Source organism: Anolis carolinensis, unplaced genomic scaffold (assembly GCF_035594765.1).
Source record: "Anolis carolinensis isolate JA03-04 unplaced genomic scaffold, rAnoCar3.1.pri scaffold_7, whole genome shotgun sequence".
NCBI classification, from domain to species: Eukaryota; Metazoa; Chordata; class Lepidosauria; order Squamata; family Dactyloidae; genus Anolis; species Anolis carolinensis.
Window position 1 is genome coordinate 14593859 of NW_026943818.1, and position 23320 is coordinate 14617178.

A 23320-nucleotide genomic window follows, 5' to 3' on the forward strand; every position below is an offset into this window, starting at 1 on the left:
TATTAATAATACTTTTAATAATAATATAATATGAATAAGAATAATGTTATAATGTAAGATAGTAAGTGTGGAAAATAATATTAATAATACTTTTAATAATAATATAATATAATATGAATAAGAATAATGTTATAATGTAAGATAGTAAATGTGGAAAATAATATTAATAATACTTTTAATAATAATATAATATAATATGAATAAGAATAATGTTATAATGTAAGATAGTAATGATAATAATAAATAATTAAAAAATCATACCCAAATCATTGGGTTCCATACTTTATAATTATAATTATACTTTATAATTATAAAGTATGAATTATACTTTATAAAACTATAATTCACTTATACAAGTAAATGTGGAATTATAATTCAGTGTCTAAAGAAACACAGAAGTGCTGCGCTTCTATAGATTCCTATCTCTATGGTCGTCCCATAATACAGTAGAGTCTCACTTATCCAACATAAACGGGCCGGCAGAATGTTGGATAAGAGAATATGTTGGATAATAAGGAGGCATTAAGGAAAAGCCTATTAAACATCAAATTAGGTTATGATTTTACAAATTAAGCACCAAAGCATCATGTTAGACAACAAATTTGGCAGAAAAAGTAGTTCAATACACAGCAATGCTATGTAGTAATTACTGTATTTATGAATTTAGCACCAAAATATCACGATATATTGAAAATATTGACTACAAAAATGCGTTGGATAATCCAGAACGTTGGATAAGCGAGTGTTGGATAAGTGAAACTCTACTGTATAAACAATAAAAAGTCATATGGAAACCAGAAGTCGATATGGCGGTGCCGTGTCTATTTAATCCTAACTCTTTGGCCTGGAGAGTGGGCGGGGCCGAGGAAGACGTCACGACCCGCCTCCTTTTTTTTTCCAGGTTCTGTCTAGGCTTCCGGAGCGGCGTTCTCTATGGCGAGGGAAAGAGAGAAGGGGGTGGTCGGCCTAGAGCGCCTCCGGAAGCGGAAGCTTCGTTCTTGTTTCCTTTTTCCGGCCGAGGATGTGAGGCGCGGCGGCGACGCGGAAAGGAAGGGAAAAGAGAGCGAGATGGGCGACGACATGGACGTGATTCCCGAGCGGGAAATGAAGGTGAGGCGGGGCGGAAGGGGCGCGGAAGTGAGGCGGAAGAGTTTCCTCAGGTAGAACAGCCGTTACTTTCGCCTCAGTCAAGCGCGAAGTAGGGCCTAGACTGTCCCTTCCGTGCTGGAAATACCTCAGGGTTGTATTATTATTATTATTATTATTATTATTATTATTATTATTATTATTATTATTATAAGCAACACAACACAATCACAATATTAAAAGCATTAAATTAAATTAAGCACCAAAACATCATGTTTTACAACAAATTTGACAGAAAAAGTAGTTCAATAGGCAGGAATGTTATGTTGTAATTACTGTATGTACGAATTTAGTACCAAAATATCACGATATATTGAAAACATTGACCACAAAAATGGCTTGGATAATCCAGAGGCTTGGATAAGTGAGACTCTACTGTAATAATATAATAGTAATTATCCTTCAGACTGTTGAGGGGCCGGATTACTTCCGATGCACACTGCACATGTCTTATTTGTAGTGCAAAAACAACAACAACAAGAACAATGAAAAAACAATACAATATTTAAAAATAAAAATAATTTTAACCAACATACATTTATCAGGATTTCAATGGGAAGTGTGGTCCTGCTTCTGGCCAATGAGATAGTCAAGTTAATTAGGATTGTTGTTGTTGTTGTTGTTGTGTGCCTTCAAGTCATTTCAGACTTTGGGCGAGCCAAAGTCTAAAATGTATTTATTTATTATTTATTTATTTGCTGCATTTATTTACTACATTTGTATCACACCCTTCTCACCCCAAAGGGGACTTATTTGTAGTGCAAAAACAACATCAACCACAACAACAATGAAAAAGCAATACAATATTTAAAAATAAAAATAATTTTAACCAACATACATTTATCAGGATTTCAATGGGAAGTGTGGTCCTGCTTCTGGCCAATGAGATAGTCAAGTTAATTAGGGTTGTTGTTGTTGTTGTGTGCCTTCAAGTCATTTCAGACTTTGGGCGAGCCAAAGTCTAAAATGTATTTATTTATTATTTATTTATTTGCTGCATTTATTTACTACATTTGTATCACACCCTTCTCACCCCAAAGGGGACTTATTTGTAGTGCAAAAACAACATCAACAACAACAACAATGAAAAAACAATACAATATTTAAAAATAAAAATAATTTTAACCAACATACATTTATCAGGATTTCAATGGGAAGCGTGGTCCTGCTTCTGGCCAATGAGATAGTCAAGTTAATTAGGGTTGTTGTTATTGTTGTTGTTGTTGTTGTTGTTGTTGTTGTTGTGTGCCTTCAAGTCATTTCAGACTTTGGGCGAGCCTAAGTCTAAAATTTATTTATTTATCTATTTATTTATTTATTATTTACTACATTTGTATCACACCCTTCTCACCCCAAAGGGGACTCAGAGTGGCTTTCAAATTATATGTACATACAATATATTATATTATTAGCATAGCACAATATTAGCATTATATATTACTATATTGAACTATACCACTATACTGTAATATTATTAGTAATATTATATGTAATAAAGAATATATAATTAATATTATTATATGGTATTATTATTAGTGTTATATTGTATTACATTATAATATTATTATCAATATTATATGTATATACAATATATTATATTATAAAACTGAGGGCGGGGGCCAGGTAAATGACCTCGGAGGGCCGCATCCGTCCCCCGGGCCTTAGTTTGGGGACCCCTGGCCTAGACTGTCCCTTCCGTACTGGAAATACCTCAGGGTTGTATTATTATTATTATTATTATTATTATTATTATTATATACTAGCTGTGCCCGGCCACGCGTTGCTGTGGCAAAGTGGTGGTGGTATTGGTTAAAAATTGTTGTGGAATTTTTATTTGACGTTATTTGTATTTTTTTAAATTAATTTTATTGTAACTTGTTTTTTTTATTTATTATATTTTATTATCCTTTTCTTGTAATATTTTTAGTTATTTTCTGTTATTATAGTATTTTATTGTATTAATTTTTTAGTGTTTTTTTATTATTTTTATTGTATTATTTGTATTTATTTTATTTTTTATTCTTTTATTATTATTTGTTTTTATTACTTTAGTGTTTTTATTATTTTTTATTATTTGTATGTACAGTAGAGTCTCACTTATCCAACATAAACAGGCTGGCGGAAGCTTGGATAAGCGAATATCTTGGATAATAAGGAGGGATTAAGGAAAAGCCTATTAAACATCAAATTAGGTTATGGTTTATTGCTACTACTATTATTACTACAGTGTTTCACACATTATAACATTATTATATTATTTACACAGTATAACATTATTCTTATTAAATTATATAACAGTAGAGTCTCACTTATCCAAGCTAAACAGGCCGGATAAGCAAATATCTTGGATAATAAGGAGGGATTAAGGAAAAGCCTATTAAACATCAAATTAGGTTATGGTTTATTGCTACTACTATTATTACTACACTGTTTCACACATTATAACATTATTATATTATTTACACAGTATAACATTATTCTTACTAAATTATATTACAGTAGAGTCTCACTTATCCAAGCTAAATGGGCTGGCAGAAGCTTGGATAAGCGAATATCTTGGATAATAAGGAGGGAATAAGGAAAAGCCCATTAAACATCAAATTAGGTTATGATTTTACAAATTAGGCACCAAAACATCATGTTTAACAACAAATTTGACAGAAAAATTAGTTCAATACGCAGTAATGTTACGTAGTAATTACTGTATTTACGAATTTAGCACCAAAATATCATGATATATTGAAAACATAGACTACAAAAATGTGTTGGATAATCCAGAACGTTGGATAAGCGAGTGTTGGATAAGTGAGACTCTACTGTATTAGCATAGCACAATATTAGCATTATATATTACTATATTGAACTATACCACTATACTGTAATATTATATGTAATATATATCATATAATTAATATTATATAGTATTATTAGTATTATATTGTATAACATTATAATATTATTATCAATATTATATGTACAGTAGAGTCTCACTTATCCAACGTTCTGGATTATCCAACGCATTTTTGTAGTCAGTGTTTTCAATACATCGTGATATTTTGGTGCTAAATTTGTAAATACCGTAATTACTACGTAGCATTACTGCGTATTGAACTACTTTTTCTGTCAAATTTGTTGTATAACATGATGATTTGATGCTTAATTTGTAAAATCATAACCTAATTTGATGTTTAATTGGCCAAGGAAAGAATCTGGGGTTTGGTGTATTTGGAAACCAAACTGGGCTGCCTTGGAGCACGATGGACGTTTCATTGTTGTTCTTGTTGCGTTACAGGACTTCCAGTTCCGGGCCCTGAAGAAAGTGCGGCTCTTCGAAGCCCCCGAGGAGCTGCCCAAGGAGCGCTCCAGCCTCCTCGCCATCTCCAACAAATACGGCCTGGTCTTTGCTGGATGTGCGGCCGGGCTGCAGGTCTTCCAGACGAGGAACCTCCTGATGCAGATCCAGATTGGGGATTCGCCCAACAAAATAGGTGTGTTTCCTATTTTCCAAACACACAACCACCCGGAAGCTGGGATTTGGTTTCAGGCTGGCTGTATAATGATAATAATAATTATTATTTTATTATGACACAGCAAACAAGATAGATATGCTGGATTTCGTATCACAAAATCACAAGTCGAACACTTCCCAAGTGTCTAGGACTGTGTAATGTATTATTATTATTATTATTAATATATTATTATTATTATGACACAGCAAACGAGATAGATATGCTGGATTTCGTATCACAAAAACCACAAGTCGAACACTTCCCAAGTGTCTAGGACTGGGTGATGTATTTTCGGATGATGCTGCAGATCCCAGTCGGGTGGCCTTTTGCAGTTGGCAGATCATAATTTTGTCAATGTCTATTGTTTCCAAATGCCGGCTGAGATCTTTTGGCACGGCACCCAGTGTGCCCATCACCACCGGGACCACCTGCACTGGTTTCTGCCAGAGTCTTTGAAGTTCAATCTTGAGGTCCTGATAGCGGCTGAGTTTTTCCTGTTGTTTTTCATCAATGCGACTGTCACTTGGGATGGCGACATCAATGACCCAAATCTTTTTCTTTTCCACAACTATGATGTCTGGTGTGTTGTGTTCCAGAACTTTGTCAGTCTGGATTCGGAAGTCCCACAGTATCTTTGCGTGCTCATTTTCCAATACTTTTGCAGGTTTGTGATCCCACCAGTTCTTTGCTGCTGGGAGGTGGGACTTGAGGCATAAGTTCCAATGAATCATTTGGGCCACAGAGTTGTGCCTCTGTTTGTAGTCTGTCTGTGCGATTTTCTTACAGCAGCTGAGGAGATGATCCATGGTTTCGTCGGTTTCCTTGCACAGTCTGCGTTATTATTATTATTATTAGCAACATTTATATCCCGCCCTTCTCACCCCGAAGGGGGCTCAAGGCGGCTTACAAGTTATATGTACATAAAATATATTATATTACTAGCTGTGCCCGGCCACGCGTTGCTGTGGCTTATGGGGAATCCTTTGTTGGCCAGGGGGAATAGCAGTGAATAGCCTTGCAGTCTCAAAGACTGGCTGTTTTCTTCTTATGGGAATCCTTGTTTGGTGAGCTGGAATACCCTCCTGACCGGCAGCCAGGGGGGACAAAACAGCTCTTCCTCATCCTCTAATTTGGACTTTATTTTTCTAGGGTTTTTTTTTGTTTTGTTTGAAAGACATAGATTGGACGACTATGTCTTTTATGGCCAAATTTGGTGTGATTTGGTTCAGTGGTTTTGTTGTTTACTCAGTCCTACAAACGTACATTACATTTACAGTAGAGTCTCACTTATCCAAGCTAAACGGGCCGGCAGAAGCTTGGATAATTGAATATCTTGGATTACAAGGAGGGATTAAGGAAAAGCCTATTAAACATCAAATTAGGTTATGATTTTACAAATTTAGCACCAAAACTTCATGTTATACAACAAATTTGACAGAAAAGGTAGTTCAATATGCAGTAATGTTATGTTGTAATTACTGTATTTACGAATTTAGCACCAAAATATCACGATATATTGAAAACATTGACTACAAAAATGGCTTAGATTATCCAGAGGCTTGGATAAGTGAGGCTTGGATTAGTGAGACTACTGTATATAGATATAGATTGGCATAGCACAATATAAGCATTATACAGTAGAGTCTCACTTATCCAACACTCGCTTATCCAATGTTCTTTATTATCCAACACATTTTTGTAGTCAGTGTTTTCAATATACAGTAGAGTTCACTTATCTAAGCCTCGCTTATCCAAGCCTCTGGATTATCCAAGCCATTTTTGTAGTCAATGTTTTCAATATATCGTGATATTTTGGTGCTAAATTCCTAAATACAGTAATTACAACATAACATTACTGCGAACTGAACTACTTTTTCTGTCAAATTTGTTGTATAACATGATGTTTTGGTGCTTAATTTGTAAAATCATAACCTAATTTGATGTTTAAAAGGCTTTTCCTTAATCCCTCCTTATTATCCAAGATACTTGCTTATCCAACGTTCTGCTGGCCCATTTATGTTGGATAAGTGAGACTCTACTGTATATAGATTAGCATAGCACAATATAATCATTATATATAACTATATTGTGCCACAACACTATATTGCAATATTATTAGTAATATTACATGTAATATAGATATACAATTATAATAGTGTATTATTACTATTATTATAGTGTCATTTTAATTGTTAATAACAAGTGCCTGCTTTGAATCATAGAATCATAGAATCATAGAATAGTAGAGTTGGAAGAGACCACATGGGCCTCTAGTCCAACCCCCCGCTAAGAAGCAGGAAATCGCATTCAAAGCACCCCCGACAGATGGCCATCCAGCCTCTGCTTAAAAGCCTCCAAGGAAGGAGCCTCCACCGCACTCTGGAGCAGAGAGTTCCACTGGTGAACAGCCCTTCTCACAGTGAGGAAGTTCTTCCTGATGTTCAAGTGGAATCTCCTTTCCTGTAGTTTGAAGCCATTGTTCCGTGTCCTAGTCTGCAGGGCAGCAGAAAACAAGCTCCCTCCCTCCTCCCTATGACTCCCCTTCACGTATTTGTACATGGCTCTCATCATGTCTCCTCTCAGCCTTCTCTTCTGCAGGCTAAACATGCCCAGCTCTTTAAGCCGCTCCTCATAGGGCTTGTTCTCCAGACCCTTCATCATTTTAGTCCCCTCCTCTGGACGCTTTCCAGCTTGTCAACATCTCCCTTCAACTGTGGTGCCCAGAATTGGACCCAGTGTGATTCCAGGTGTGGTCTGACCAAGGCAGAATAGAATAAGGGGGAGCAGGACTTCCCTGGATCTAGACGCTATTCCCCAATTGATGCAGGACAGAATCCCATTGGCTTTTTTAGCTGCCGCATCACATTGTTGGCTCATGTTTAACTTGTTGTCCACGAGGACTCCAAGGTCTTTTTCGCACACACTGCTGTCAAGCCAGGCGTCCCCCATTCTGTATCTTTGATTTCCATTTTTTCTGCCGAAGTGAAGTATCTTGCATTTGTCCCTGTTGAAGTTCATTTTGTTAGTTTTGAAGGGTTGCTGATATTTCCGCTGATCCTCTTGCAGTTGAGAACGTCCAGGGCCTGTTTGTCCCCACCAAGTTCCGCGTCCATCACTTGGCCCTGAGCTGCGACAACCTGACCCTCTCGGTCTGCATGGCCTCCAACGAGGTCGGCTCCTTCATCGGCTTTTTCGACGTCCGCACCTTTGTGAACCAGGTGAGTCGCGGCTTACACCCCACCCATTGAGATGGTTTGTTTGATTCGGTCAGGAAAATAACAACGGATTGTGGGTTTCTTCTTTCCTTCCCTCCGGCCAGGCCAAGCCGCAGAAGCGTCCCTTTGCCTACCAGAAGATGCCGGCGGCCCTGGTCAGCGACCTGAAGTGGAACCCCGTGAACGCCGCCATGCTGGCCGTCTGCCTGTCCGACGGGAGCGTCTCCGTCCTGCAGGTGACCGATTCGGTCAAGGTGTTTGCCACGCTCCCCGCCTCCGTGGCCGTCACGTCAGGTGGGTTACATCACACAAGCCAGCAAGTATTTTTCATCAATTATACAGTAGAGTCTCACTTATCCAACACTCGCTTATCCAACGTTCTGGATTATCCAACGCATTTTTGTAGTCAATGTTTTCAATATATCGTGATATTTTGGTGCTAAATTCGTAAATACAGTAATGACTACATAGCATTACTGCGTATTGAACTACTTTTTCTGTCAAATTTGTTGTCTAACATGATGTTTTGGTGCTTAATTTGTAAAATCATAACCTAATTTGATGTTTAATAGGCTTTTCCTTAATGTCTCCTTATTATCCAACATATTCGCTTATCCAACGTTCTGCCGGCCCGTTTATGTTGGATAAGTGAGACTCTACTGTAATTTGAGATCATTTTTACAGAGATGTTTGCGCCGAGTTCAGATCAGTGTTTATTTTTTTCTCTTATCACGTGTGGTTTTTGCAATGAGACTACCGTATATACTTGAGTATAAACCGACCCGATTGTTTTTGCTTTTTGTTCTCGCTTCCAGTGTGTTGGAGCCCCAAAGGGAAGCAGCTGGCGGTGGGCAAACAGAACGGCACCGTGGTCCAGTATCTGCCGGTAAGTAGATGCCTGAACAGAATAAATACGAATATGGTGCGCTTTGAAGATTTGAATGGGTTGTGTGGCAAAGGGAAACAGCAAGCCGTGAAATGAAATGGAAGGCAATTGAAGCATTATTATGGTGGTGATTATTATGAATTGAAGCATCCTCTTTGCTCATTTTTTCAGAACCTTCAGGAGAAAAAAATCATCCCTTGCCCTCCGTTCTATGATTCGGATAATCCTGTCAAAGGTACGGCATTTTTTTGGAGCAAGTGGCCTTGCTACACACATAGATTACAATTTTATATTTATTTACTGTATTGTTATAAGTGTTTTAATCAACTTACTATATGGTTTAATAAGCCTGTGATATGGCTTAAGGGCTAATCAATAAATTTACTACATAGATTACAATGTTTATCTAGTGTATATGTATTATTATTATTATTATTATTATTTTACTGACACATAGACAGAGTATGACACAGCACACGAGGTGTATATGCGGGATTTCATATCACAAAAACACAAGTAGAACACTTCCCAAGTGTCTAGGACTGTGTGATGTATTATTGTTGTTGTTGCTGTTGTTGTTAATACCCCACTTCATCTCTCCCAAAGGAGATCCAAAGTGGCTATGTATCTATTATTATTATTATTATTATTAGTAGTAGTAGTAGTAGTAGTAGTAGTATGACACAGCAAACAAGATAGATATGCTGGATTTCATATTATTATTATTATTATTATTATTATTATTATTATTATTAGTATGACACAGCAAATGAGATGTATATGCTGGATTTCGAATCACAAAATCACAAGTCGAACACTTCCCAAGTGTTTAGGACTGTGTGATGTATAATAATAATAATAATAATAATTATTATTATTATTATTATTATTATTATTATTATTATTATTAACAACATTGTGGCTGGGTGGCCATTTGTCAGGGGTGCTTTGTTTGTGCTTTTGGTGCACAAAAGAAGAAGGGGGTTGGACTAAATGGCCCAAGTGGTCTCTTCCAACCCTTATTGTTATTATTATTATTATTATTGACAAAAGGACACAGTATAACACAGCAAATGAGATGTATATGCTGGATTTCGAATCACAAAATCATAAGTCGAACACTTCCCAAGTGTCTAGGTCTGTGTGATGTATTATTATTATTATTATTATTATTATTATTATTTTATTATGACACAGCAAACAAGATAGATATGCTGGGTTTCGTATCACAAAATCACAAGTCGAACACTTCCCAAGTGTCTTGGACTGTGTGATGAATTATTATTATAATTATTATTGTTATTATTAATTGACATAAAGACATAGTATAACACAGCACATGAGATCTATATGCTGGATTTTGTATCACAAAATCACAAGTCGAACACTTCCCAAGTGTCTAGGACTGTGATGTATTTTCGGATGATGCGCGCAGATCCCAGTCGGGTGGCCTTTTGCAGTTGGCAGATCGTGATTTTGTCAATGTCTGTTGTTTCCATTATTATTATTATTATTAACATTGAGACATTTGGGCCACATAGTTGTGCCTCTGTTTGTAGTCTGTCTGTGCGATTTTCTTGCAGCAGCTGAGGATATGCTCAATTATTACTATTATTATTATGTGCTTATTTGTCATGCTTGTTTTCCCTTCCCAGTCCTGGACGTCTTGTGGATCGGGACTTACGTCTTCACCATCGTCTATGCTGCCGCGGATGGGACCTTGGAGACGTCTCCCGAAGTGGTGATGGCCGTGTTGCCGGTACGTTTGGAATTGTGAGCCGCTTTGGGTTTCAATTCTGATGAAAAGTGTTTCATAAATCATTAAAATAGAAGAGAGAGCAGGGAAGGAAGCTCACCTCCCATTGAGGTTCCCATGCCTTTCATCAATACGTCATGTCCAGATTCGCTGCATCTCACCTTTTCTGTTCTTTCTCCGTTCAGAAAAAGGAGGAGAAAAGGCCGGAGCTGTTTGTGAATTTCATGGAGCCCTGTTACGGGAGCTGCACAGAGAGGCAGCATCACTACTTCCTGAACTACGTCGAAGAGTGGTGAGTGTCAACAAAAGGGAGCCCAGGAAAAGCTACCCTTCTCCTTGCACTTTGGCTTTACAGCCCAGGGTGGAGTGGAGGGAGGGCTTTCTGTACATCCAGTGACATACAAGGCTGTTGTGGATGGATATTGTACCTTGTTTGGAGCTTGAATAGTAGTAATAATAATTAATAATAATAATAAAAACAAATCTCAGCTATCAAACATCTAAGAATTCTCACAAAATTTCACATCTAATGTACATGGATGACCTGAAGCTGTATGGAAAAACGGAAACTGAAATCCAGTCTCTGACCAACACTGTACAAATTTTTAGCACTGATATCAGCATGGAGTTTGGTTTGGACAAATGTTCGACAGTGGCATTGAAGAAGGGAAAAATCATGGAAAGTGAGGGCATAAATATGCCCAATGGCCAAACAATAAAGTGTCACCAGCCAGAGGCCTATAAATATCTGGGCATATTACAGCTGGACAACATCAAGCATGAACATGTGAAAACTGTGGTCAGCAAAGAATACACACAAAGGGTCAGAAAATTTCTCAAAAGTAAGCTCAATGGAGGCAACACCATCAAGGCCATAAACACCTGGGCCATACCTGTCATAAGATATACTGCTGGCATCATAAACAGGACACAGATGGAACTGGACACTTTGGACAGAAAAACAAGAAAACTCATGACCATTCATCACTCACTGCATCCTCGCAGTGATGTTGACCGGCTCTATCTGCCTAGAAGGTCAGTGGGCAGAGGACTCTTACAAGTCAAACAAGCAGTCAAAGAAGAAGAACATGGCCTGGCAGAAGATGTCAAGCAAAGTGAAGAACCTGCTTTGATTGAAGTCAAAAATCAGAAACTCCTCAAAGCACAGCAGACCAAAAACCAGTACAAGAAAGCCACACTACAAACTAGAGCTGACCGCTGGCACAACAAAACATTGCATGGAAAGTTCCTTGACAAAATTGAAGGAAAAGCTGATCAGGAGAAGACCTGGTGATGGCTCACGAATGGGACCCTGAAGAAGGAAGGAGACAGAAGGCCTGATCCTTGCAGCCCAGGAGACATCACAGTTGTGGAAAAGAAAAAGGTTTGGGTCATTGATGTCGCCATCCCAGGTGACAGTCGCATTGACGAAAAACAACAGGAAAAACTCAAGATTGACCTTCAAAGACTCTGGCAGAAACCAGTGCAGGTGGTCCCGGTGGTGATGGGCACACTGGGTGCCGTGCCAAAAGATCTCAGCCAGCATTTGGAAACAATAGACATTGACAAAATTACGATCTGCCAACTGCAAAAGGCCACCCTGCTGGGATCTGCACGCATCATCCGAAAATACATCACAAAGTCCTAGACACTTGGGAAGTGTTCGACTTGGGATTTTGTGATACGAAATCCAGCATATCTATCTTGTTTGCTGTGTCATAATAATAATAATAATAATAATAATACATCACACAGTCCTAGACACTTGGGAAGTGTTCGACTTGTGATTTTGTGATACGAAATCCAGCATAACTATCTTGTTTGCTGTGTCATAATATAATAATAATAATAATAATAATAATAATAATAATAATAATAATAATAAAAACTTCATTTGTACCCTGCCCTATCTCCCCATGGGGACTCAGGCCGGCTTCCAACATAGTAACAGGCAAACATTCAATGCCTATATAAACAATGCAGAGCTAGATATAGATCTATCATTATATATACTAATTTCACATATGCATTTCCCCCTGAAACGTTTGCAAATCCTCTCTATATGTGTGTGTGTGTGTGTGAGCATTTCCCCTACAATATTTGCAAGACATGTATATATTTGTGTGTTCGTTTCCCCCTGTAATATTTGCAAGCCCTCTATATAGGTAGGTAAGAATATATTCATATCTATCGAAACATCTCTCTTTATATAGATAATTATATCTATATAGGGTTTGCAGAGACTTGGAAACATATGAGGGTAAATTCCACAAAAGACAGAGTCCCAATCTATGTTTTTCAATCAAAAAAATCTAGAAAAAATAAAGTCCAAATTACAGAGGGCTAGGAAGAGCCGTTCTCCCCCTGGCTGCCAGTCAGAAGGGTAGGCCCCACCCACTTCATCTCCTGATACCCAGGGGACAGGCAGAGTTCACTGAGGCCTCTTCCACACTACCTATAAAATACATATTATCTGATTTGAACTGGATTATATGGCAGTGTAGACTAGTTTATTATATTTTGTATATTTTCCTCTCTAAGAAAACACCCACCTGGAGCCTTTTTGTTTTCTTTGTTTTCAAAGGGATCTGGTTCTGGCCGCTTCGGCGGCTTCCACGGAAGTCAGCATCCTCGCGAGGCAAGGCGACCAGGTAACGTTCTGCTTATTGGGATGACATCCCATTCAGTTCGAATACGTGTGGACATAGGGTCACCTTGGCAAGGCCAGGTGCAAGGTGTGTGTGTGAGTCAGAGGCCTGTGTCGCACCTCAGAATAGTTCACCTTGCTATAGACACCCAGTCGGACACCGGAGAAAGTCTTTTGTAGTTTTATTTATTTATTATTTATTTCAAATATTTCTATCCCGCCCTTCTCACCCGGAGGGACTCAGGGCGGCGTACAATTGGCAACAATTCGATGCCGATACATCATTAAAAACAACAACATATAAAAAATACAACCAATTAAATACAGTATAAAATATAAAACATAAAACGTGTTTAAAATCCGTTCGTCCAATATCCTCCAACTTTTTATTGAACAAAAGCAGATATAAATCAAGCAGGCAATAAAAAAGTCAATAAAAAATCCACAAGTCCATAAGCCAAAACAGTAACAGATAAATCCCAAAGAACCAAGGCCCAAAGGTTTCAAAGATCCAGGAACAATAATCTTTTCTTAAGCATGAAGCAAGAACATCCACGCAGATGAAGCGAGGATTTGCTTTGACAAAAATCTATCTGCAAACACACACTTTTAAAAGCACCCCAGAAATGCATTCCTCTTTCTCTTGCCTCACACTCCTACGAAGCTGAACTCCCTTCCATAACAACCGGTCTGCCCTAGATAATTCAAAGGTCCTCATTATTTCGCACCTGAACTGGGGCTGAAGACACCAGGGCTTGAGACATCTCTTGCTCATTAATTCCCACGGCAATGTCGTTCTGGCTGTTATCTATGGCTTGTGGGGCCAACAGTTCATTCTGCTCAAACTGCATTTCTCAAGCCTGTATTCCCATTCCCATGCCATCATCCTGAAATTCATCCTGCATCCCATCATCTGACTCAGCTGGCTCTTGTATCTGAAACCCAGAATCCCCTTCTTCATCCTCACTCTGGCTATGCCAGGGGTCCTCAAACTTTTTAAGCCGAGGGCCGGTCCACAATCCTTCAGACTGTTGAGGGGCCGGATTTTCATTAAAAAAAAAATACAAATAAATTCCGATGCACACTGCACATGTCTTATTTGTAGTGCAAAAACAACAACAACAACAACAACAATGAAAGAACAATACAATATTTAAAAATAAAAACAATTTTAACCAACATACATTTATCAGGATTTCAATGGGAAGCGTGCTCCTGCTTCTGGCCAATGAGATAGTCAAGTTAATTAGGGTTGTTGTTATTGTTGTTGTTGTTGTTGTTGTTGTTGTGTGCCTTCAAGTCATTTCAGACTTTGGGCGAGCCTAAGTCTAAAATTTATTTATTTATCTATTTATTTATTTATTATTTACTACATTTGTATCACACCCTTCTCACCCCAAAGGGGACTCAGAGTGGCTTTCAAATTATATGTACATACAATATATTATATTATTAGCATAGCACAATATTAGCATTATATATTACTTTATTGAACTATAGCACTATACTGTAATATTATTAGTAATATTATACGAATGTAATATAGAATATATAATTAATATTATTATATGGTATTATTATTAGTGTGATATTGTATTACATTATAATGTTATTATCAATATTATATGTATATACAATATATTATATTATAAATCTGAGGGCGGGGGCCAGGTCAATGACCTCGGAGGGCCGCATCCGGCCCCCGGGCCTTAGTTTGGGGACCCCTGGGCTATGCTGTGGCTGAGTCACAACAGCCTGGATCTTTCAAATATCAAAGTTGAGAAGAGGAGGCGGTTTCTTGTTGCCTCTTTCAGTGGCGTGGAGGTTTCCTTCAGCCTCCCGTTGCCACAACGAGGCTCGAGATAGCCCGTGGGTTCACCTTGTGCCCCTTTTCAGAACAACTGGGAGCTGTGGGTCCTGGAAGACTCCAGCCGAGCCGAGCTGCCCGTGACGGACAAGAGCGACGACACGCTGCCCATCGGACTGGCCATCGATTACACCAGCAACAGCCCCATCGTCATCAGTAAGTGCAACCTCATTCCAGTACCACGAGTAACAACAAAAACTCATACAAGATTTGCCTGCGGTTCTAAGTCACACCTCATTTTGAGATATGTTTATCTACGGAGAAGTGTGTCTAGGAATAGAAGTAATACAGTAAAGTAAAATATTATAAAACACTAGCTGTGCCCGGCCACGCGTTGCTGTGGCAAAGTGGTGGTGGTATTGGTTAAAAATTGTTGTGTCATTTTTATTTGATGTTTTTTGTATTTTTTATTAATTTTATTGTAAGTTATCTTTTTAAATATTATATTTTATTATTTTCTTGTATTATTTTTAGTTATTTTCTGTTATTATAGTATTTTATTGTATTAATTTTTTAGTGTTTTTTATTATTTTTTAGTGTTTTTTATTATTTTTTATTGGGTTGCTAGGAGACCAAGTTGGAGGAGCTTAGCCTTCTAACTGGCAGCAATTGGATAAAAGCAATTATTCCTCTCTCTCTAATTAGGACTTTATTTTTCTTTTCTTTTTGTTGTATCAACCTAGAGGCGTGGATGATGGGTTGTGTTGTCAAATTTCGAAGTTGGGGGGCCTGTAGTTTTGTTGTTTTGTCGGTCGCCGTGATGCCATCACTCTTTTATATATATATAGAAGATAGATATTTCTGGGTCTGAAATGGTTTGAGGCCAAAGTCTTTGATGGACAGGTGTTCTCGCTCGGTGCTTATGGGGCCTTTTTTTATTTTCAGGTGAGGAGAAGTCTGTGGATCCGGCCCCGGTCCTGTTGCTCCTCTCGACAGATGGGGTGCTGTGTCCCTTCTATATGGTCAACCAAAACCCCGGGGTCCGGACCCTCCTCGTGACGCCGGAGCCTCTGTCGGCAGAAGGGGAGCGAGGAGCAAAGGCGGCTGGTAAGTCCCTGCATCCAAAGAAATGCTCAACTACACTTATATATTTATTTATTTATTTGTGGCCAGCAACAGAAAATGTACAAGCATCAGAATAGAATAGAAACATATACATTTTGTATCAGCAAGATAGATATGCTGGGTTTCGTATCACAAAATCACAAGTCGAACACATCCCGAGTGTCTAGGACTGTGTGATGTATTTTCAGATGATGTTGCAGATCCCAGTCGGGTGGCCTTTTGTAGTTGGCAGATCGTAATTTTGTCAATGTCTATTGTTTCCAAATGCCGGCTGAGATCTTTTGGCACGGCACCCAGTGTGCCCATCACCACCGGGACCACCTGCACTGGTTTCTGCCAGAGTCTTTGCAGTTCAATCTTGAGGTCCTGATAGCGGCTGAGTTTTTCCTGTTGTTTTTCGTCAATGCGACTGTCACCTGGGATGGCGACATCCATGATCCAAACCTTTTTCTTTTCCACAACTGTGATGTCTGGTGTGTTGTGTTCCAGAACTTTGTCAGTCTGGATTCAGAAGTCCCACAGTGTCTTTGTGTGCTCATTTTCCAAGACTTTTGCAGGTTTGTGATCCCACCAGTTCTTTGCTGCTGGGAGGTGGGACTTGAGGCATAAGTTCCAATGAATCCTTTGGGCCACAGATTTGTGCCTCTGTTTGTAGTCTGTCTGTGCAATTTTCTTACAGCAGCTGAGGATATTATCAATGGTTTCATTGGTTTCCTTGCACAGTCTGCATTTTGGGTCATCAGCTGATTTTTTTTATCTTGGCCTTAGAATTATAGAATAGTAGAGTTGGAAGAGCCTTGATTGCCTTTGTCCTGATGTCTTGCTCCTGGGCTGCAAGGATCAGGCCTTCTGTCTCCTTCTTTCTTCAGGGTCCCATTCATGAGCCGTCACCAGGTCTTCTCCTTATCAGCTTTTCCTTCAATTTTGTCAAGGAACTTTCCATGCAATGGTTTGTTGTGCCAGCTGTCAGCTCTAGTTTGTAGTGCGGTTTTCTTGTACTGGTTTTTTGTCTGCTGTGCTTTGAGGACTTTCTGATTTTTGACTTCAAACAAAGCAGGTTCTTCACTGCAATTTTCTTACAGCAGCTGAGGATATGATCCATGGTTTCGTCGGTTTCCTTGCACAGTCTGCATTTTGGGTCATCAGCTGATTTTTCGACCTTGGCCTGAGTTGCCTTTGTTCTGATGTCTTGCTCCTGGGCTGCAAGGATCAGGCCTTGTGTCTCCTTCTTCAGGGTCCCATTCGTGAGCCAGAGCCAGGTCTTCTCCTTAGCAGCTTTTCCTTCAGTTTTGTCCAGGAACTTTCCATGCAATGTTTTGTTGTACCAGCTGTCAGCTCTACTTTGTAGTGCAGTTTTCTTGTTCATTATTATGAAGGGAAGGGAAGGAGGGAGGTTCCAGTTCTTTCCCTGTGTTGTCTGAGTAACGCCTTCTTTCTTTCTTTCTCTCTTCTTTCTCTTCCTCTTTCTTTCCTTACTCTAGGGAGCACTCCACCTTCCTCTGCCCCTCCGAGGATGGATCCAACGCCTCCTCTTCCTGCTCCCGCCGCCACCGCCTTCTCGTTTGCGACCTCCACTTTGAAAGCCCCGCCGGGGTCAGCCGAGGCCCCCGGCCCCCCTCCCTTTGCTCCGGACGCCTCCAAGTCCCTGAGCGGAGCCTCGGGGTTCGCCTTCTCCCCCGCGCCCCCCAAGGCCCCCCCGACTCCGGCCCCTTTGGCTGCCGCCACTCCGCCTCCCGCCTCCTCGTTCTCCTTTGGATCCATGAGCTTCAAAACGAGCGCGGACAGCCCTTCCGGCCCCCTGCCCGCCTCAACGCCCCTCGGGCCGAAGCAGAGTTTCACCCCCTCAACAGCGTCTGTCAAAGTCAACCTCAGCGAGAAGTGAGTCATTGGTCAAGTGGCGCAAAGTTCAGGAGATGCTTTGAAATGCAGTGAAACTTTAACATACAGTGTTTCCTCACTTATCGCGGGGGTTATGTTCCAGGACCTCCTGTGATAAGTGAAGAAAGAGGCAGTGGAACATGGAGCCGCCTCCTTCTCCTCCCACTGCCATTTGGGCTCCGCCCTGAGTAGAAAGAGGGAGGGAGGGAGGGAAGAAAGAGGCAGGGAAACATGGTGCCTCCTCCTTCTCCTCCCACTGCCATTTGGGCTCCGCCCTGAGTAGAAAGAGGGAGGGAGGGAGGGAGGGAAGAAAGGGGCAGGAGAACATGGCGCCGCCTCCTTCTCTTCCAACTGCCATTTGGGCTCCACCCTGAGTAGAAAGAGGGAGGGAGGCAGGGAGGGAGGGAGGGAAGAAAGAGGCAGAGAACAAGACGCCGCCTCTTTCTCCTCTCACTGCCATTTGGGCTCCGCCCTGAGTAGAAAGAGGGAGGGAAGAAAGAGGCAGGAGAACAAGGCGCCGCCTCCTTCTCCTCCCACTGCCATTTGGGCTCCACCCTGAGTAGAAAGAGGGAGGGAAGAAAGAGGCAGGAGAACATGGCGCCGCCTCCTTCTCCTCCCACTGCCATTTGGGCTCCGTCCCGACTAAAAAGAGGCCTTCCTATCCATTTCTTCCAGGTTCACAGCTGCAGACTCGTCGTCTCCCGCAGCCACCGCCACGAGCATGAATAGCCCAAGCCCTGCTGCTGCCGCCACCGCCTTCTTTTCTCCGGCCGTGAAGCTTGTGCCTGCAGGACCCCAAAGCCAGGCCGCCGCCGTGCGCTTTTCTCCGCCTTCCGCACCTATGAAAAGCTCCACCCCGGCACCTTCCCCAGGTAGGCAGCACTGCAAGGTTGTGACCTTTCGGGAAGCATTGCACTGTGTAACAAAATTTGAAAAATTTGACAAATGCCGGCTGAGATCTTTTGACACGGCACCCAGTGTGCCCATCACCACCGGGACCACCTGCACTGGTTTCTGCCAGAGTCTTTGCAGTTCAATCTTGAGGTCCTGATAGCGGCTGAGTTTTTCCTGTTGTTTTTCGTCAATGCGACTGTCACCTGTGATGGCGACATCAATGATCCAAACCTTTTTCTTTTCCACAACTGTGATGTCTGGTGTGTTGTGTTCCAGAACTTTGTCAGTCTGGATTCGGAAGTCCCACAGTGTCTTTGCGTGCTCATTTTCCAAGACTTTTGCAGGTTTGTGATCCCACCAGTTCTTTGCTGCTGGGAGGTGGGACTTGAGGCATAAGTTCCAATGAATCATTTGGGCCACATAGTTGTGCCTCTGTTTGTAGTCTGTCTGTGCGATTTTCTTACAGCAGCTGAGGATATGATCCATGGTTTTGTCAGTTTCCTTGCACTGTCTGCATTTTGGGTCATCAGCTGATTTTTTTTTATCTTGGCCTTAGAATCATAGAATAGTAGAGTTGGAAGAGCCTTGATTGCCTTTGTTCTGATGTCTTGCTCCTGGGCTGCAAGGATCAGGCCTTCTGTCTCCTTCTTCAGGGTCCCATTTGTGAGCCAGAGCCAGGTCTTCTCCTTCTCAGCCTTTCCTTCAATTTTGTCAAGGAACTTTCCATGCAATGTTTTGTTGTGCCAGTTGTCAGCTCTAGTTTGTAGTGTGGTTTTCTTGTACTGATTCTACTCTAGTTTGTAGTGCGGTTTTCTTGTACTGTTTTTTTGTCTGCTGTGCTTTGAGGAGTTTCTGATTTTTGACTTCAATCAAAGCAGGTTCTTCACTTTTCTTTACATTGAGGCTGAGTGGCCATTTGTCAGGGTTGTTTTGCTTGTGCTTTTGGTGCACAAAGTCAGGACTAAATGGCCCAAGGGGTATCTTTCAACCCTCTTTATTATGATTATGATTATGATTAACATTGAGGATGTATTTGTTCCCATTTTGCTTTTTTATAAATAAGCTATGTGCAATGTTCATAGTTTTTTTTAAAAACTATAGTCCGGCCCTTGAACAGTCTGAGGGACCGTGAACTGGCCCCCTGTTTAAAAAGTCCTGCAAGGATTTTATTTTTAAGTTACGCTTAAAAATTACTTCTAAACAAATTCAGCTTAAGAAAAAATCTACCGAACCTATCTTGTTCATACCTTGGGGACTGCCTCTGTGTGCATATATATATGATAGTATGTGTTCTGTGTGTATATATAATAGTATTATATATTAAACTACTATATTATTTCTGCCTCTCTTTCTCCTTTAGTGGTGCGTCCCCCCCAGAGCGCCTCCCCAGCACCCGGTCTTCAGAAAACCGCCAAAATTCCCCCTTCTGTGTCGAAAGCAGGCCCTTCCCAGGTAAAGGAAAACTATTATTATTATTATTATTATTATTATTAACATTAACATTATTATTATTATTATTACTACTACTATTATAGTTCCTCTTCTTCATCCTGGAAAGAAGCGACTCTTCGGGCGCCATAACGAGGGTCCTGTCCTGGTCTTTTCAGGGCTCTTTAATTATTATTATTATTATTATTATTATTATTATTATTATTATTATTACTATTATGGTTCCTTGGGTGCCATAAAGAGGATCCTGGTCCTTTCAAGGCTCTTTAATTATTATTATTATTATTATTATTATTATTATTATTATTAGTACTACTACTACTACTACTATTATGGTTCCTTGGGTGCCATAAAGAGGATCCTATCCTGGTCCTTTCAGGGCTCTTTAATTATTATTATTATTATTATTATTATTATTATTATTATTACTATTATGGTTCCTTGGGTGCCATAAAGAGGATCCTGGTCCTTTCAAGGCTCTTTAATTATTATTATTATTATTATTATTATTATTAGTACTACTACTACTACTACTATTATGGTTCCTTGGGTGCCATAAAGAGGATCCTATCCTGGTCCTTTCAGGGCTCTTTAATTATTATTATTATTATTATTATTATTATTATTATTATTATTATTACTATTATGGTTCCTTGGGTGCCATAAAGAGGATCCTCTCCTGGTCCTTTCAGGGCTCTTTAACATTATTATTATTATTATTATTATTATTATTATTATTATTATTTACTACTATCACGGTTCCTTGGGTGCCTTAAAGAGGGTCCTGTCCTGGTCCTTTCAAGGCTCATTATTATTATTATTATTATTATTATTATTATTATTATTATTATTATTATTACTACTATTGTGGTTCCTTGGATGCCATAAAGAGGATCCTGTCCTGGTCCTTTCAAGGCTCTTTAATTATTATTATTATTATTATTATTATTATTATTACTACTATTGTGGTTCCTTGGGTGCCATAAAGAGGATCCTGTCCTGGTCCTTTCAAGGCTCTTTAATTATTATTATTATTATTATTATTATTATTACTACTATTGTGGTTCCTTGGGTGCCATAAAGAGGATCCTGTCCTGGTCCTTTCAAGGCTCTTTAACATTATTATTATTATTGGGCTGAGAAGATTGCTTTCCAAGCTTGGTACTTGTTCTTTAACATTATTATTGTTACAGTAGAGTCTCACTTATCCAACATAAACGGGCCGGCAGAATGTTGGATAAGCGAATATGTTGGATAATAAGGAGGGATTAAGGAAAAGCCTATTAAACATCAAATTAGGTCATGATTTTACAAATGAAGCACCAAAACATCATGTTAGACAACAAATTTGGCAGAAAATGTACTTCAATACGCAGTAATACTATGTAGTAATTACTGTATTTACGAATTTAGCACCTAAATATCACGATATATTGAAAACATTGACTACAAAAATGCATTGGATAATCCATAATCTTGGATAACTGAGACTGCTGTATTATTATTATTATTATTATTATTATTATTATTATTATTATTATTATATGTTTAGTCCAACCTCATTCTGCCAAGAAGCAGGAGAATCGCCTTCAAAGCCCCCCCGACAGATGGCCATCCAGCCTCTGCTTCAAAGCCTCCAGAAAAGGAGCCTCCACAACATTCCCACAGCAGAGAGTTCCACTGGTGAACAGCTCTCACAGTTAGGAAGTTCTTCCTCATACACATGCAGTGTTTTAAAGATATTTTTAAATTGTTAGATTTTAGCCTGCTCTTGTAAACCGCCCCGAGCCCTAGGGAAGTGGCGGCCTATAAGTTTGAATAATAAATAAATAAATAAATATTCAGGTGGAATCTCTTTTCTATCCTGTAGATTGAAGCCATAATAAAACCATACAAGTTTTATTACTTGTATGTTGTGGAGGCTCCTTTTTTGGAAGCTTTTAGGCAGAGGCTGGATGGCCATCTGTCGGGGGGGCTATGAAGGTGATTTTCCTGCTTCTTGGCAGAATGGGGTTGGACTAAACATAATAATAATAATAATACAATAGAGTCTCACTTATCCAACATTCTGGATTATCCAACGCATTTTTGTAGTCAGTGTTTTCAATACATCGTGATATTTTGGTGCTAAATTTGTAAATACAGTAATTACAACATAGCATGACTGCTTATTGAACTACTTTTTCTGTCAAATTTGTTGTATAACATGATTCTGCTGATTCTGGACATCCATCGACAAGTGGGCTACGGAATCATCAAAACCCAAATGAACAGTCACAGAAGCGGCAGAAATATACAATGCCAGAAAACCGCACAATTAACATTATTATTATTATTATTATTACCATAAAGAGGGTCCTGTCCTGGGCCTTTTAGGGCTCTTTAACATTACAGTAGAGTCTCACTTATCCAAGCTAAACAGGCCGGCAGAAGCTTGGATAAGCGAATATCTTGGATAATAAGGAGGGATTAAGGAAAAGCCTACCCTGTTTCCCCGAAAATAAGACATCCCCAAAAAATAAGACCTAGTAGAGGTTTTGCTGAATTGCTAAATATAAGGCCTCCCCCAAAAGTAAGGCCTAGCAAAGTTTTTGTTTGGAAGCATGCCCGGCGCCTGCCAAACAAAACGCCATAGCATGCAGGGTTGGTAAATGTACATAATAATAATAATAATAATAATAATAATAATAATAATAATAATAATAATAATGCATCACACAGTGCTAGACACTTGGGAAGTGTTCGACTTGTGATTTTGTGATAAGAAATCCAGCATATCTATCTTGTTTGCTGTGTCATACAATATAATAATAATAATATAATAATAATAATAATAATAATGCATCACACAGTGCTAGACACTTGGGAAGTGTCCGACTTGTGATTTTGTGATAAGAAATCCAGCATGTCTATCTTGTTTGCTGTGTCATACAATATAATAATAATAATAATAATAATAATAATAATAATAATAATAATAATAATGCATCACACAGTGCTAGACACTT

At 39.4% G+C, this 23320-nt stretch overlaps 1 protein-coding gene across 3 annotated transcripts in view; it reads left to right on the forward strand.

The window, feature by feature from the left end:
• Nucleotides 1-254: 254 nt before the first annotated feature.
• The window catches only part of nup214 (nucleoporin 214), a 59712-nt gene continuing 36646 nt past the window's right edge, over nucleotides 255-23320 (forward strand). The window contains exons 1-14 of one of the 3 annotated variants that reach the window (XM_062959029.1): nucleotides 255-1110; nucleotides 4439-4634; nucleotides 7722-7873; nucleotides 7975-8164; nucleotides 8686-8756; nucleotides 8928-8991; nucleotides 10412-10515; nucleotides 10698-10804; nucleotides 13097-13163; nucleotides 15056-15182; nucleotides 15912-16073; nucleotides 17573-17969; nucleotides 18645-18841; nucleotides 20224-20315. In XM_062959029.1, coding sequence (XP_062815099.1) covers nucleotides 934-1110; nucleotides 4439-4634; nucleotides 7722-7873; nucleotides 7975-8164; nucleotides 8686-8756; nucleotides 8928-8991; nucleotides 10412-10515; nucleotides 10698-10804; nucleotides 13097-13163; nucleotides 15056-15182; nucleotides 15912-16073; nucleotides 17573-17969; nucleotides 18645-18841; nucleotides 20224-20315 — 2103 coding nt within the window. In that variant the 5' untranslated portion in view covers nucleotides 255-933. The remainder of the gene's footprint in view (nucleotides 1111-4438; nucleotides 4635-7721; nucleotides 7874-7974; nucleotides 8165-8685; nucleotides 8757-8927; nucleotides 8992-10411; nucleotides 10516-10697; nucleotides 10805-13096; nucleotides 13164-15055; nucleotides 15183-15911; nucleotides 16074-17572; nucleotides 17970-18644; nucleotides 18842-20223; nucleotides 20316-23320) is intronic. The other 2 variants (XM_062959026.1, XM_062959028.1) reach the window with 2 other exon arrangements.